Source organism: Schistocerca gregaria, chromosome 5 (assembly GCF_023897955.1).
Source record: "Schistocerca gregaria isolate iqSchGreg1 chromosome 5, iqSchGreg1.2, whole genome shotgun sequence".
In the NCBI taxonomy this organism is placed as follows: Eukaryota; Metazoa; Arthropoda; class Insecta; order Orthoptera; family Acrididae; genus Schistocerca; species Schistocerca gregaria.
In genome coordinates this window covers 543,543,877-543,557,058 of record NC_064924.1, presented here as the reverse complement: position 1 = coordinate 543,557,058, position 13,182 = coordinate 543,543,877, and the positions used below count along the sequence as shown (strand labels likewise).

At 42.3% G+C, this 13,182-nt stretch overlaps 1 protein-coding gene across 1 annotated transcript in view; it reads right to left on the bottom strand.

Annotated features, from left to right (window-relative positions):
• Positions 1–13,182, bottom strand: part of LOC126272072 (actin-related protein 8) — a 169,406-nt gene that overhangs the window by 113,158 nt on the left and 43,066 nt on the right. Inside the window, exon 5 of the mRNA XM_049974618.1 lies at positions 11,295–11,405. Coding sequence (XP_049830575.1) covers positions 11,295–11,405 — 111 coding nt within the window. The remainder of the gene's footprint in view (positions 1–11,294; positions 11,406–13,182) is intronic.

The following is a 13,182-nucleotide window of genomic DNA, read 5'->3' as shown; positions in this document are numbered from 1 at the left end:
CGCATGTAGAGGACGCGCGTAATTGCGCGGCAGCGCTTTGAATGACCGGCGAGTCACAACAAATACAAGACAAAAATAACATACATTTTACATCTTTGTATAGTGCACAGAAAGTAGTTATGCACTCTGGTGAGAAGGTGCTCACAAGCTTCCATGTAATATAAAGTAATAAATTGGAAATCCTCGCAAATTCAAAACAAATTAAAAAACATGGTTTATCAGCCACTCTCTGTACAAATTAATCTACATTCAGGGACTGAAAACTACATGGCAAATATCGCTGTTTGTCATAAAGCTGTATATCAAATAGTGGAAATGAAAATGAAGTCCCATGCTTATTGACAGAGCGTAGGGGAATAATGCAGGAGACTCGCACTACCTTAATAGGCAAGGTCTTAATGGAGGTAGTTTGCCACTGCCTTCCTCCGACCGTAATGAGAATGAATGATGATGAAGATGACACAACAACACCTCATCATCTTGGGGGGCAGATGAAACTCCCTGACCCTGCCGGGAATCAAACCCAGGACCCTGAGCTTGGGGAATTGAGAACGCTACCGCGAGGCCATGAGCGGCTGACTATCAAATAGTAATGTACTTTAACAGGACTGCACATTTAATAATAATAATAATAATAATAATAATAATAATAACAATTCAGAAAAAATATCATTGGAATTATAGTGGGGTCACCCAATATCTTTATGGAAACTGACCAGCTGGCTTTTTTCGAGGAGATCATTGCAGAGTGGGGGAGCAGCCATTTATCTGAAAAATGATATCCATTTGAATCTACTGATGTATCAAAGCAGTACACTGAACAGGTTACTGTATGTTGCACAGGAGTAGTTGAATTTAGTGAAGTTCAATTTTTTAATTACAGTTATCTGTAAGTCCCCGAGCTCTGAGTTCAGAACACTCCTGTTGAAGCTACAGATAACTTTTGGTTCATATTACAGAAAACACCAAAAGTTAGCTGTAAGTGGTGACTTTAATATTAATTTTCTAGAATGAGATTTTCACTCTGCAGCGGAGTGTGTGCTGATATGAAACTTCCTGGCAGATTAAAACTGTGTGCCAGACCGAGACTCGAACTCGGGACCTTTACCTTTCGCGGGCAAGTGCTCCACCATCTGAGCTACCAAAGCACGACTCACGCACGGTACTCACAGCTTTACTTCTGCCAGTATCCGTCTCCTACCTTCCAAACTTTACAGAAGCTCTCTTGCGAACCTTGCAGGAAGTGTCATATCAGCGCACACTCCGCCGCAGAGTGAAAATCTCATTCTGGAAACATCCCTCAGGCTGTGGCTAAGCCATGTCTCCGCAATATCCTTTCTTTCAGGAGTGCTAGTTCTGCAAGGTTCGCAGGAGAGCTTCTGTAAAGTTTGGAAGGTAGGAGACGGATACTGGCAGAAGTCAAGCTGTGAGTACTGGGCGAGAGTCGTGCTTCGGTAGCTCAGATGGTGCAGCACTTGCCCGCAAAAGGCAAAGGTCCCGAGTTCGAGTCTCAGTTGGGCACACAGTTTTAATCTGCCAGGAAGTTTCATATCAGTGCACACTCCGCTGCAGAGTGAAAATCTCATTCTGGAAACATCCCCCAAGCTGTGGCTAAGCCATGTCTCCGCAATATCCTTTCTTTCAGGAGTGCTAGTTCTGCAAGGTTCGCAGGAGAGCTTCTGTAAAGTTTGGAAGGTAGGAGATGGATACTGGCAGAAGTCAAGCTGTGAGTACCGGGTGTGAGTCGTGCTTCGGTAGCTCAGATGGTGGAGCACTTACCTGCGAAAGGCAAAGGTCCCGAGTTCGAGTCTCGGTCGGGCACACAGTTTTAATCTGCCAGGAAGTTTCATATCAGCGCACACTCCGCTGCAGAGTGAAAATCTCATTCTGGAAACATCCCCCAGGCTGTGGCTAAGCCATGTCTCCGCAATATCCTTTCTTTCAGGAGTGCTAGTTCTGCAAGGTTCGCAGGAGAGCTTCTGTAAAGTTTGGAAGGTAGGAGACGGATACTGGCAGAAGTCAAGCTGTGAGTACCGGGTGTGAGTCGTGCTTCGGTAGCTCAGATGGTGGAGCACTTGCCTGCGAAAGGCAAAGGTCCCGAGTTCGAGTCTCGGTCGGGCACACAGTTTTAATCTGCCAGGAAGTTTCATATCAGCGCACACTCCGCTGCAGAGTGAAAATCTCATTCTGGAAACATCCCCCAGGCTGTGGCTAAGCCATGTCTCCGCAATATCCTTTCTTTCAGGAGTGCTAGTTCTGCAAGGTGCGCAGGAGAGCTTCTGTAAAGTTTGGAAGGTAGGAGACGGATACTGGCAGAAGTAAAGCTGTGAGTACCGGGCGTGAGTCGTGCTTCGGTAGCTCAGATGGTAGAGCACTTGACCGTGATAGGCAAAGGTCCCGAGTTCGAGTCTCGGTCGGGCACACAGTTTTAATCTGCCAGGAAGTTTCATTAATTTTCTAAGTAATTGTGCAAGGGAAAGAATGTTGAAAGATCGAAATTCATATCGCCTGATGCAGACTACATTCATTCAAACTAGAGTGCAGGGGAGTATCAGCATACTATAGACAACATTTTGGTTCTTTCTTCTTTACTAGAGGGGCATTCCATTAGTAAATGGGTGAATGGCCTTTCAGACCTTGATCTACATCAACGTTCACACCTATACTCTGCAAATCACTGTGAAATGCATGGAAGAGGGTAATCTCATTGTATCAGTTATTAGGGCTTTTTTTCCCCATTCCATACTTGTATACAGCCTTGGAAGAATGACTGTTTAAATGTGTGTGTGTGTGTGTGTGCGTGCTGTAATTAATCTAATCCTGTCTTCAAGATCTCTATGGGAGCAATATGTATGGAGTTGTGTTGTATTCTTAGACTCATCATTTAAAGCTCTTTCTTGAAACTTTGTATGTGGGCTTTCTCTGAATAGTTTACACATGTCTTCAAGTGTCTGCCAGTTCAGTTCTTTCAACAAATTTTACTTCTACTTTAAAGTGTCTGCTAGTTCAGTTCTTGTAACATCTCTGTGACACTCTGCCACGGATCAAACAAATCTGTGACCATCTGTGCTGTTTTTCTCTACAGAGCCTTGTGTGCACCCTACACACTATCAGCTACCTGGGTAGCTACCTTTGATGTGTACAACACACATGACCTATTTAAGGGGACCCTACTGTTCTGTACCCTTTGGTGCAAGTCTAGTATGTCATAGCCCAGCTTGTCACAAAACCAGCAGACTCTGGTTCAAGTCTTCCATTTGACTTGGAATAAGGGGGTCATGATCTGCTGCATATCATAAACTTCATTGAAACTCCACGAGCAAGTCTGGTATTCTTAACCTTCTCTGCTAGTCGCTGCAATGATCCAAGTATGACTCGGAGCCTCTTCAACATGCTGAATGAGGTCCCCAGATATACACACCCAGCGCTGCTTCCCATTTCTTCTTGCCATTTTCCAAAGGGGGGCCATTGCTCGCCATATGTTTGAACTGCCGATGATTGCCTGACCCCTACTCATTTGCATTAGCCTCCCACAGATACAAAACACAGCAGGTATCCTAACAGGTGAAGTGAGTCTCACAGGCTCAGTTTCAGTTTCAGTGGAAGACAGCATCTTGAACTTGTTTGTTAGGTGGGTGGGTGTGTCATTCTGAGTTCTCTCTGGTCCCTATCTCCTCCATATAGCTTGCCTAGAGCTACCATTGATGTGCCACTCACAGTCAAGTGGACAAGTAATGATGGACCTGTATTTGCTGCAGAAGAGACAGTATCCACAAGAGTATATGAAGTTCCTACTGGTATCTCTGGTATATGACCCTCAATAGCTCTTTCAATGCACCCATTTGCAGCAGCTTCTATTTGCTTGACAACAATCAATTTCTAGTCACTTACGAACAACAACCAACTCATCCCCTGCCTAAGAAACATAATTAGAAACTATCTGAAAATGTTCACACAGTGGCAACAGAGACTTTTTTTAAACATCACTAAAGAACAAGAGTGGCAGTATATTTAAAGCACACATTCATAATTTGGCAGGAAGTTTCCCTGTTGTATATCTATTAGTTACTGTTCAGTGCTACACTGAGTAGAGCATTGTGTCACGCAGTTTTCAAATTTTGAGATGGCAGAGTTGGAGGACCAATGTGTCTGCATTAAAATTACAGACACACACCAAAAGATGCAGGAAGCCTAAAGTGATGAGTGCTCAAGCCATACTCAGTGTTATGAATGGTTCACATGTTTTAAAAATGGCTGGACAGAAGTTACAGATGACCCTTGTTCAGGACCCCCTTCGACCTCTCAAGTCATGAACGTCAACAAAATTGTGCATGCCAATTGAATACTGACTGTCCGAGACATTGCAGATGGGTGTAACATTTCAGTTGGATCATGTCATGAAATCCTGACACAGCACCTTGGAATGCATCCTGTTGCTGCCAAGTTCGTCCCACGGCTCATGAGTCAAGACCAGAAAGACCTTTGCTTCTCAATCTGTGAAGAGCTTCCGAATTGCACAAGTGAGAACGAGATGTTTCTTAAGAAACTCATAAGTGGTGATGAGACCAAGGTACAGTCTTCACAATGGGTCGGAAAAGATTCTCCAAGACAAAAAAAAAAGCTCATCAGGTCAGGTCAAATGTCATGCCATTCTTTTAGTTTTCTTCAAGTTTGAAGGTTTAGTTTATCACGAATTCATGCCATAGGGACAAACTGTTAATCGATGGTACTATTTGGAAGTGTTGTGATGCCCACAAGAAAATGTGGGGAGGAAACGGTCCAAAATGCGGTGAGACAATTCATGGCTCTTGCATCATGATAAAGCACCTGAATATTTCCCCTTGTTGGTGCATGATTATTGTACAAAAAATGAAATCACTGTGCTGCCTCATCCTCTGTACTCACCAGGCCTGTCCCATTCAGTTTTTTTTTTTTTTTTTTTTTTTTTTTTTAATTTCCAAAATTGAATATCCCACTGAAAGGACAAATATTTGCAATGACATCAATATAAAAGAAAATTCACAAGCATAAAAAAATTTAGTGGAGAAAGTCCCAGAATTTTTTGAACAGACCTAGAAATAGTCACAACCGAGTTTCAAATAGACCATTACAAACAATACTGTAAGGTGCTTAAAATGGCATTAGAAAGGCAAAAGGCATATGAAACACAAACAGAATACTGAATTCTCACGGTAATATTAAAATAATATTGTCAGTTGTGAAGGACGTTTCTGGCCATCAGTGTAAGGTTGAGGAAATAAAGTGAGTATTTTTCTTACTAATAAGTCAGATATGAGTACATTATTTAATAACTACTTTCTGAATTTACCTTGCACATTCAGTAAAAACTTAAGTTTCTACAGGAAATAGCACAAATCTCTTACAAAATGGCTTTCTATGACTGCTACCTGAAATACACCTCTGTGATATGACAAGGGGGTGATTGAGTCCCTAGATAAATTACTAAAGACTATAGATTCTCATGAATATGGTGGAGTATTTAGTAGAATAATAAAGCACTGCATTGCATACGTTAGCCCTGCACTTAGCCACATTTATAATTTTTCCTTTATGAATGGTCAGTTTCCTAAACAATTAAAGTACTGAATAGTGTAGCTCAAACAATGGAAAATCCAGGATAGAATGTAACACTATTATGAAAAGTAAAGTTGCTACTGATCATAAAGCAGAGATTCATAGGCATGACAAGTCACAAATAACCTTTCAGCCAATAAGGCCTTTGTCAAAAATAGATGACACACACACACACACACACACACACACACACACACACACACACACACACACACACACACGCAAATACATCCTCACACGCATATGACTGCAGTCTCTGGCAGCTGTAGCCACACTCATGGCTTCAGCAGCCAGAGACTGCAGTCATGTGTGTGAGTTGCATTTGCGTGGGGGGGGGGGGGGGGGGGGGGAGGGGCAGCTCATGCGCCATCTATTTTTGACAAAGACCTTGCTGGCCGAAACTTATTTGTGACAGTCTCTCTGTAGTGTCTCTCTGTGACTCAGCATCTCTGCTATATGGTGAGTAGCGACTTTCCTTTTCATAATACTGAATGGTGTAGCTGCTTTATATAAAATGAGGAAGAGATGATGTAGGCAATTTTAGGCCTATTTTTAAATCATCAGTGTTAGCAAAACTTATTGAAAAGACTGTACATATAAGGGAACATGATCATTTCAGTTTAAATAATTTACCAACTGTAGAGTTTGCTTGTAAAAGTGGTTTAACAACTGAAAGTGATATATTCTCTTTTCTCTGTGAGGCATTGGGTTGATTAAACAAAAAGTTGCAAACATTAGGCACCATGCTTGAGTATGCCAATCACAAAACTTTACTACAGATTTTGGATCATTATGAAATAAGAGGAATAGCTCACAACTGGGTCCTTTCATACTTTAAGAACAGACAGGAAAAGGTCATTCTCCACAGCTATAAGAACAGCTGTGATGTGGTGTCTGATTACGGCACAGTTAAGTGGAAAATGCATCAGGGGTCAGTGCTGGGACCACTACTGTCTCTTTATACAGCCCCCTGTTTAAAATAATCAAAGACTGATTTCATTTCTGGCATATAAGCGACATCAGCACAGTGACTACAGTCGTAGCTTGAACTAACAACTGTAAGGACAGATGTGCATTTGACCAGCCTGTTGTGAGCAGGCAGTGTTACATAGTGGATGTGCACATGTAGGTTTATCATTGTTATGTCATAAATCAGAATGGAACACCTCCAAATTAAGTGTTTAAGAGTTCTACAGAATGTTTTGAAGAAGATAAAAGTGTGTGCAACTTTGTCCCACACACTTTCACTGCTGAACAATAACATAGACACATGGATGATTCTTTTCTGGAAAAAATCATCACAGGTGATGAAACTTGTGTACCTACCACAAAACGATGAATGCAACTCACACACACAACCGCAGTCTCTGGCTACTGAGGCCAGACTGCAAGCAGCAGCGCGTGATGGGAGAGGCAACCAGGTGTTGGGGGTAAGGAGGAGGCTGGTGCGAGGGGTAGGGATAGCAGGGTAACAGCACTTTACCATTTCCCAACAACTCCCAGTAATGAAGTATACACAAGCTCAGGCATAGAACCACTACAAACCAGAATGGTCAAACTTAGGGCAAGATATGGAAAACACATACTCCACACCAGACCATACATGGAGGATATTCTCACCATAAAGAGAAGAGAATACAGAAAACCTAAGTACAAATACATTCCACCATCACGCACAATAGCCCAAACACAGCCAAAACATTCCCTGACCTCATCCCAATCCTGTAACCCTAATTGCAAACCAACAACACCAACTCACCTTGACAAAAGAATAACAGATTAACCACACACACACACACACACACACACACACACACACAAACAAACCACCACAAGAATCTAAACAACACTAAACACTGCTCACCCCCTCTAAGGATAAAACAGGATAAATACTGTAATACTTATATCTATTTATTTGTATATATTTTAAATTAATAAAAAAATAAATAAATTGTAAAGCCAGCTACGCTCGGAATCTGAAATACACAACAGATTAATTTTCTCACACCACATTATCAACCACATACATAAACATATATACATTACATATATTTAATTCCTATAATGTTAACCTGTTTTTGTATTCTATATGTCTCTTCTCTTTCATCATTACATACATTGTGTATTTTATACTTTTTCTTCTTTTATATACCTAAATTTCATTATGTTATTGTAACTGTTTTTGTTTTTTTTTGCTAAAAACCTGCCGTAACAAAATTGTCAACCATATACACTTCTGGAAATGGAAAAAAGAACACATTGACACCGGTGTGTCAGACTGACCATACTTGCTTCGGACACTGCGAGAGGGCTGTTCAAGCAATGATCACACGCACGGCACAGCGGACACACCAGGAACCGCAGTGTTGGCCGTCGAATGGCGCTAGCTGCGCAGCAATTGTGCACCGCCGCCGTAAGTGTCAGCCAGTTTGCCGTGGCATACGGAGCTCCATCGCAGTCTTTAACACTGGTAGCATGCCGTGACAGCGTGGACGTGAACTGTATGTGCAGTTGATGGACTTTGAGCGAGGGCGTATAGTGGGCATGCGGGAGGCCGGGTGGACGTACCGCCGAATTGCTCAACACGTGGGGCGTGAGGTCTCCACAGTACATCGATGTTGTCGCCAGTGGTCGGCGGAAGGTGCACGTGCCCGTCGACCTGGGACCGGACCGCAGCAACGCACGGATGCATGCCAAGACCGTAGGATCCTACGCAGTGCCGTAGGGGACCGCACCGCCACTTCCCAGCAAATTAGGGACACTGTTGCTCCTGGGGTATCGGCGAGGACCATTCGCAACCGTCTCCATGAAGCTGGGCTACGGTCCCGCCCACCGTTAGGCCGTCTTCCGCTCATGCCCCAACATCGTGCAGCCCGCCTCCAGTGGTGCCGCGACAGGCGTGAATGGAGGGACGAATGGAGACGTGTCGTCTTCAGCGATGAGAGTCGCTTCTGCCTTGGTGCCAATGATGGTCGTATGCGTGTTTGGCGCCGTGCAGGTGAGCGCCACAATCAGGACTGCATACGACCGAGGCACATAGGGCCAACACCCGGCATCATGGTGTGGGGAGCGATCTCCTACACTGGCCGTACACCTCTGGTGATCGTCGAGGGGACACTGAATAGTGCACGGTACATCCAAACCGTCATCGAACCCATCGTTCTACCATTCCTAGACCGGCAAGGGAACTTGCTGTTCCAACAGGACAATGCACGTCCGCATGTATCCCGTGCCATCCAACATGCTCTATGAGGTGTAAGTCAACTACCCTGGCCAGCAAGATCTCCGGATCTGTCCCCCATTGAGCATGTTTGGGACTGGATGAAGCGTCGTCTCACGCGGTCTGCACGTCCAGCACGAACGCTGGTCCAACTGAGGCGCCAGGTGGAAATGGCATGGCAAGCCGTTCCACAGGACTACATCCAGCATCTCTACGATCGTCTCCATGGGAGAATAGCAGCCTGCATTGCTGCGGAAGGTGGATATACACTGTACTAGTGCCGACATTGTGCATGCTCTGTTGCCTGTGTCTATGTGCCTGTGGTTCTGTCAGTGTGATCATGTGATGTATCTGACCCCAGGAATGTGTCAATAAAGTTTCCCCTTCCTGGGACAATGAATTCACGGTGTTCTTATTTCAATTTCCAGGAGTGTATAACAACGCACTTGCAGCAAAAATAAATTGTATCAAATAAAAATAAATATATAAAAACCCTATGGCTGAAAAGGGACACCAGCATGCCCTCAAACAGCCTTCCTCCTTCAGAGGCGGGGAAAAAAAACCTACCCTGCTATCCCTTCCCCTTCCTGCACAAGCCTACTCCTTACCACCATCACCCAGTTGCCTCTCCCATCATGCACTCCTGCTCGAAGTCTGGCCTCAGCAGCCAGAGACTGTGGTCATGTGTGTGAGTTGTATTTGCTCGAGTGTGTGTGTATGTTGTCTATTTTCGTTGAAGGCCTTGTCAGCTGAATGCTCACTTCTTGACAGTCTTTTTGTTGCGCCTATCTGTAACTCAGCATCTCCATTGCATGGTGAGTAGCAGCTATCTTTTTCATAATATTGTTGCATTCCATCCTGGATTTTTCATTGTTTGATTCAAGCCTATGTGACACACAGATTGAACAACATGCCAAAGAAGGAGTTTTCTGGCAGTTTGACGAGGTTGTCTGAACATCTGTGCATCATACTCATTTGATGGAGAGACAATGTTGAATACACGAAGCATTAAAACCATCACCTTTTTTTATTAATCCTGCCTTGAAACTTTTTGGACTGATGTAGTATATATAAAAGATTTTCCTTCTAATACAACAAGTGATTCTAAAATACTTCTGCTTGCTGTTGACACTACCTTGATAGTGAAGGACATTAAGCAAAACACAGGATACATGCCAAATAGTGTAGTTCAAGACAAAATTCATTACTTGCAGAAAATAAAATGATGCTAAATCACAGTAGCACTCAGTTTGTACTGTTTCTAACACACACCTCAGCAAAAACTGCCATTTTCATCAAGAGAAAGGGCAAAAAAAGTGGAAAAATTTGTGGGTCTATAAAATGATCGATGCACAAATCACAAGAGAAGTTTCAATGTCACATCTTGCTGAGAACCAGAGAAAATTTTGGTCCTACATAAAATCACCAAGGGGGTCAAAGGCTTCTGTCCTGTCAATAATCGACCAGTCTTGGGTGGGAACACAAGTGAAGCCCGAGGTCTTAAATCTCTCATTCAAGAAGTCACTCATGCAGGAGGATCATACATTGTTTGACCACTGCACTCCTATATGGACATTGAAATAGGCATTCCTGGTGTTGAAAACAACTCAAAGAGTTGAAAACAAAAAAGTAACCAGGTCCAGATGGAATTCCAATTCAGTTTTACGAAGAGTACTCTACAGTACTGGTCACTTATTTAGCTTGCACTTCTCATGAATCTCTCACTCAGCGCAAAATCCCAAGTGACTAGAACAAAGCACCAGTGACTCCTTTCTACAAGAAGAGTAAAAGAACAGATCCATAAAATTACAGATCCACATCCTCATCATTGGTATGCTGTAGAATTCTTGAATTTATTCTAACTTCAGATATACTAACTTTCCTTCACGCAGAAAAGCTTCCACCCACATATTAACACAGATACAGAAAGCATCACTTGTGTGGAACTTAGCTTGGCATTTTATTTTACGATCTCCTGTGGACCATGTGTGAAGTGCAACAGGTAGATTCCATACTCCTAGATTTCTAGAATGTGTTCGCCATAGTGCCCCAATGCAGACTGTTAACAAAGGTCTGACCACATGGAACAGGTTCCCACAGACATGAGAGGCTCAAAGACTTCTTAAGTAATAGAACCCAGTACACTGTCCTTGATGACGAGTGTTCATTGGACAAGAGTACTGCCAGGAGTGTCCCAGGCAAGTGTGGTGGGGCTGCTCTTATTCTCAATATACACAAATGATCTGACAGATTGGGTGAGCAGCAATCTGTGACTGTTTGCTGATGTACATGGGACGATATCAATAGTCGAATGACTGTGGGATACAGGATGACTTGCTTTCTAATTTGCGATTGTTATTCTAACCACCTTTTAAATAACACAAAAAGTAGTGTTTTAAGTTCTTAAAATTATATACAAACACGATTTAAATACTGAGAGTATTTGAATACAAAACTACCTTATCCCATGAACACTAACCTGCAACAGAAAACATCCTCCAAAACCAATTTTGCACAGCAGTAATGTTGTTAATTCCTTTAGGTGTTGTCGGTTGTATATATCTGGTATTACAAGGACAGCTCTGTAGTGCTGGAAAGAAATAAAAAAAAAGATGAGTGATAAATTGATAACTTCAAAGTAAACATGAGTTTTATTGGTGAAATTGTTTCTTAATGCTATAATAATGTAGTCGTAAAGCTGCTTGCAAAACAATAAATTCACTGACAGATGGTATAACGAAATATCTAGCAATGCAGCTGAACTTTCTAATGATCCATTTTCATCAGCATGTTAAGAACTCATCAGAGCTTATGAAAGTGTTCCAAGGGATGTATCTAGATAAGAGCGAATTCCTAGTCAGTTTCGACGTCACATCTCTCTTAACACGGACATCACTAGAAAACTCCACTGTAGTGCTTGACACCCACTTCAACAACACTTTCAAACTGTCAACACACGTATATACCATCACTTAATTTCAATGTGGAGATTATATTCTATATACAAACAGGCAGAGTCGCTATGAGATCTCCTCTAGGTTCAGAGTGGATGACTTTGAGGAAATAGCAATGAAAATCTTGCATTTGAAAACAAAATAGTTCTAAATGCATTTTGATGATACTTCCATAGGGTTGTGGGGATTGTAGGGGGGATATTCTTAATTTACAATGTGACTGGGGCCCTGGCAGCCAACTTTGCAATGTTTCCACTCCACTCTATTTTTAGTCAGAGCATATGCTTGCTTTGTTAATTTTAAATGTAAATATGCTGTGTAAGGCTAATACTATAGTAAATATGGCTCAAAGACAAATAAAAAATGAAATCTGATTTAGTTGTCCCAGTTCTAATTAACACCGAGTGACAACTGTTTTCCACCTACTACTGGCATTTGTTACCCAATGAAAGGCACAGCCAGCGACATTATATATCAACCGTATTGCAACTAGTGCACAGTATTCTACATAGGTATTACCACAAACTATCAATTCTCGTGTATGGCACTGCCAAATTGTGGTCAAAGACCAACTAGGCCATCCTCTTGTTGAGGATGTTGCACAACAAAACATGGTTGACTTTAACAGTTGCTTCACAATCTATGCCACTTGGTTTCTACCCTTGAATAACAGCTTTCCTGAGTTGTGTAAATGGTAAGTTATGACATTCTTTGTTCCTATAACCCACCTGGTCTCAATCTCTGCTGGTTCTGGCCTCCTACTCACCCTCCCCTAACCTTCTGTTTCCATATCATTCCAACTGCTATGCCCACACTGAGCTTTCACAGTGTTCTCCCCAGCAGGCTTCTCCTGCTCCCTTCATATAATTACTTTCTACCACCTTGTATTTTCCTTTATAGCAAATGGTTAGGGTGAGGAGGGAACAGTGAACAGCTTTTCATCTACCTTAAAAAAAATCCTTATCAACCACGGTAAGGAACGGTTCTGATTAAGGATTGTGATTCGGTTCACAACTTCCGCCCTTATGTCAAGGTAGTATGACAGTTGTATGTGAAGTTCTTGATGTGACAGATATGTGTCTTTAGGTCAAAATGCACTTTTTTACAGTGAATAAATTTCATCCTCAAGGTATGATTCCTGAAAATCTACAAAATATTCATTTACTGCTGCTGTTAACTACTTCATTACACTTAGATTTTTCTCCTCTCACACTGTTTCAGACGTGGAGCTAGGGAAAGTATGGAAGTGCCAAATCTAAACAATAGTTGTGATGTTCCAAAACTTTATATTTCAGATCCCTCAGTTTTGCTACTGCCAATGCATTTTTCATTGCCCCAATGAAACATAATATTCTTTCTGATACATTACTAACATATGTCTTCATCCAGTTAGTCACTGAGGACTTTCACACT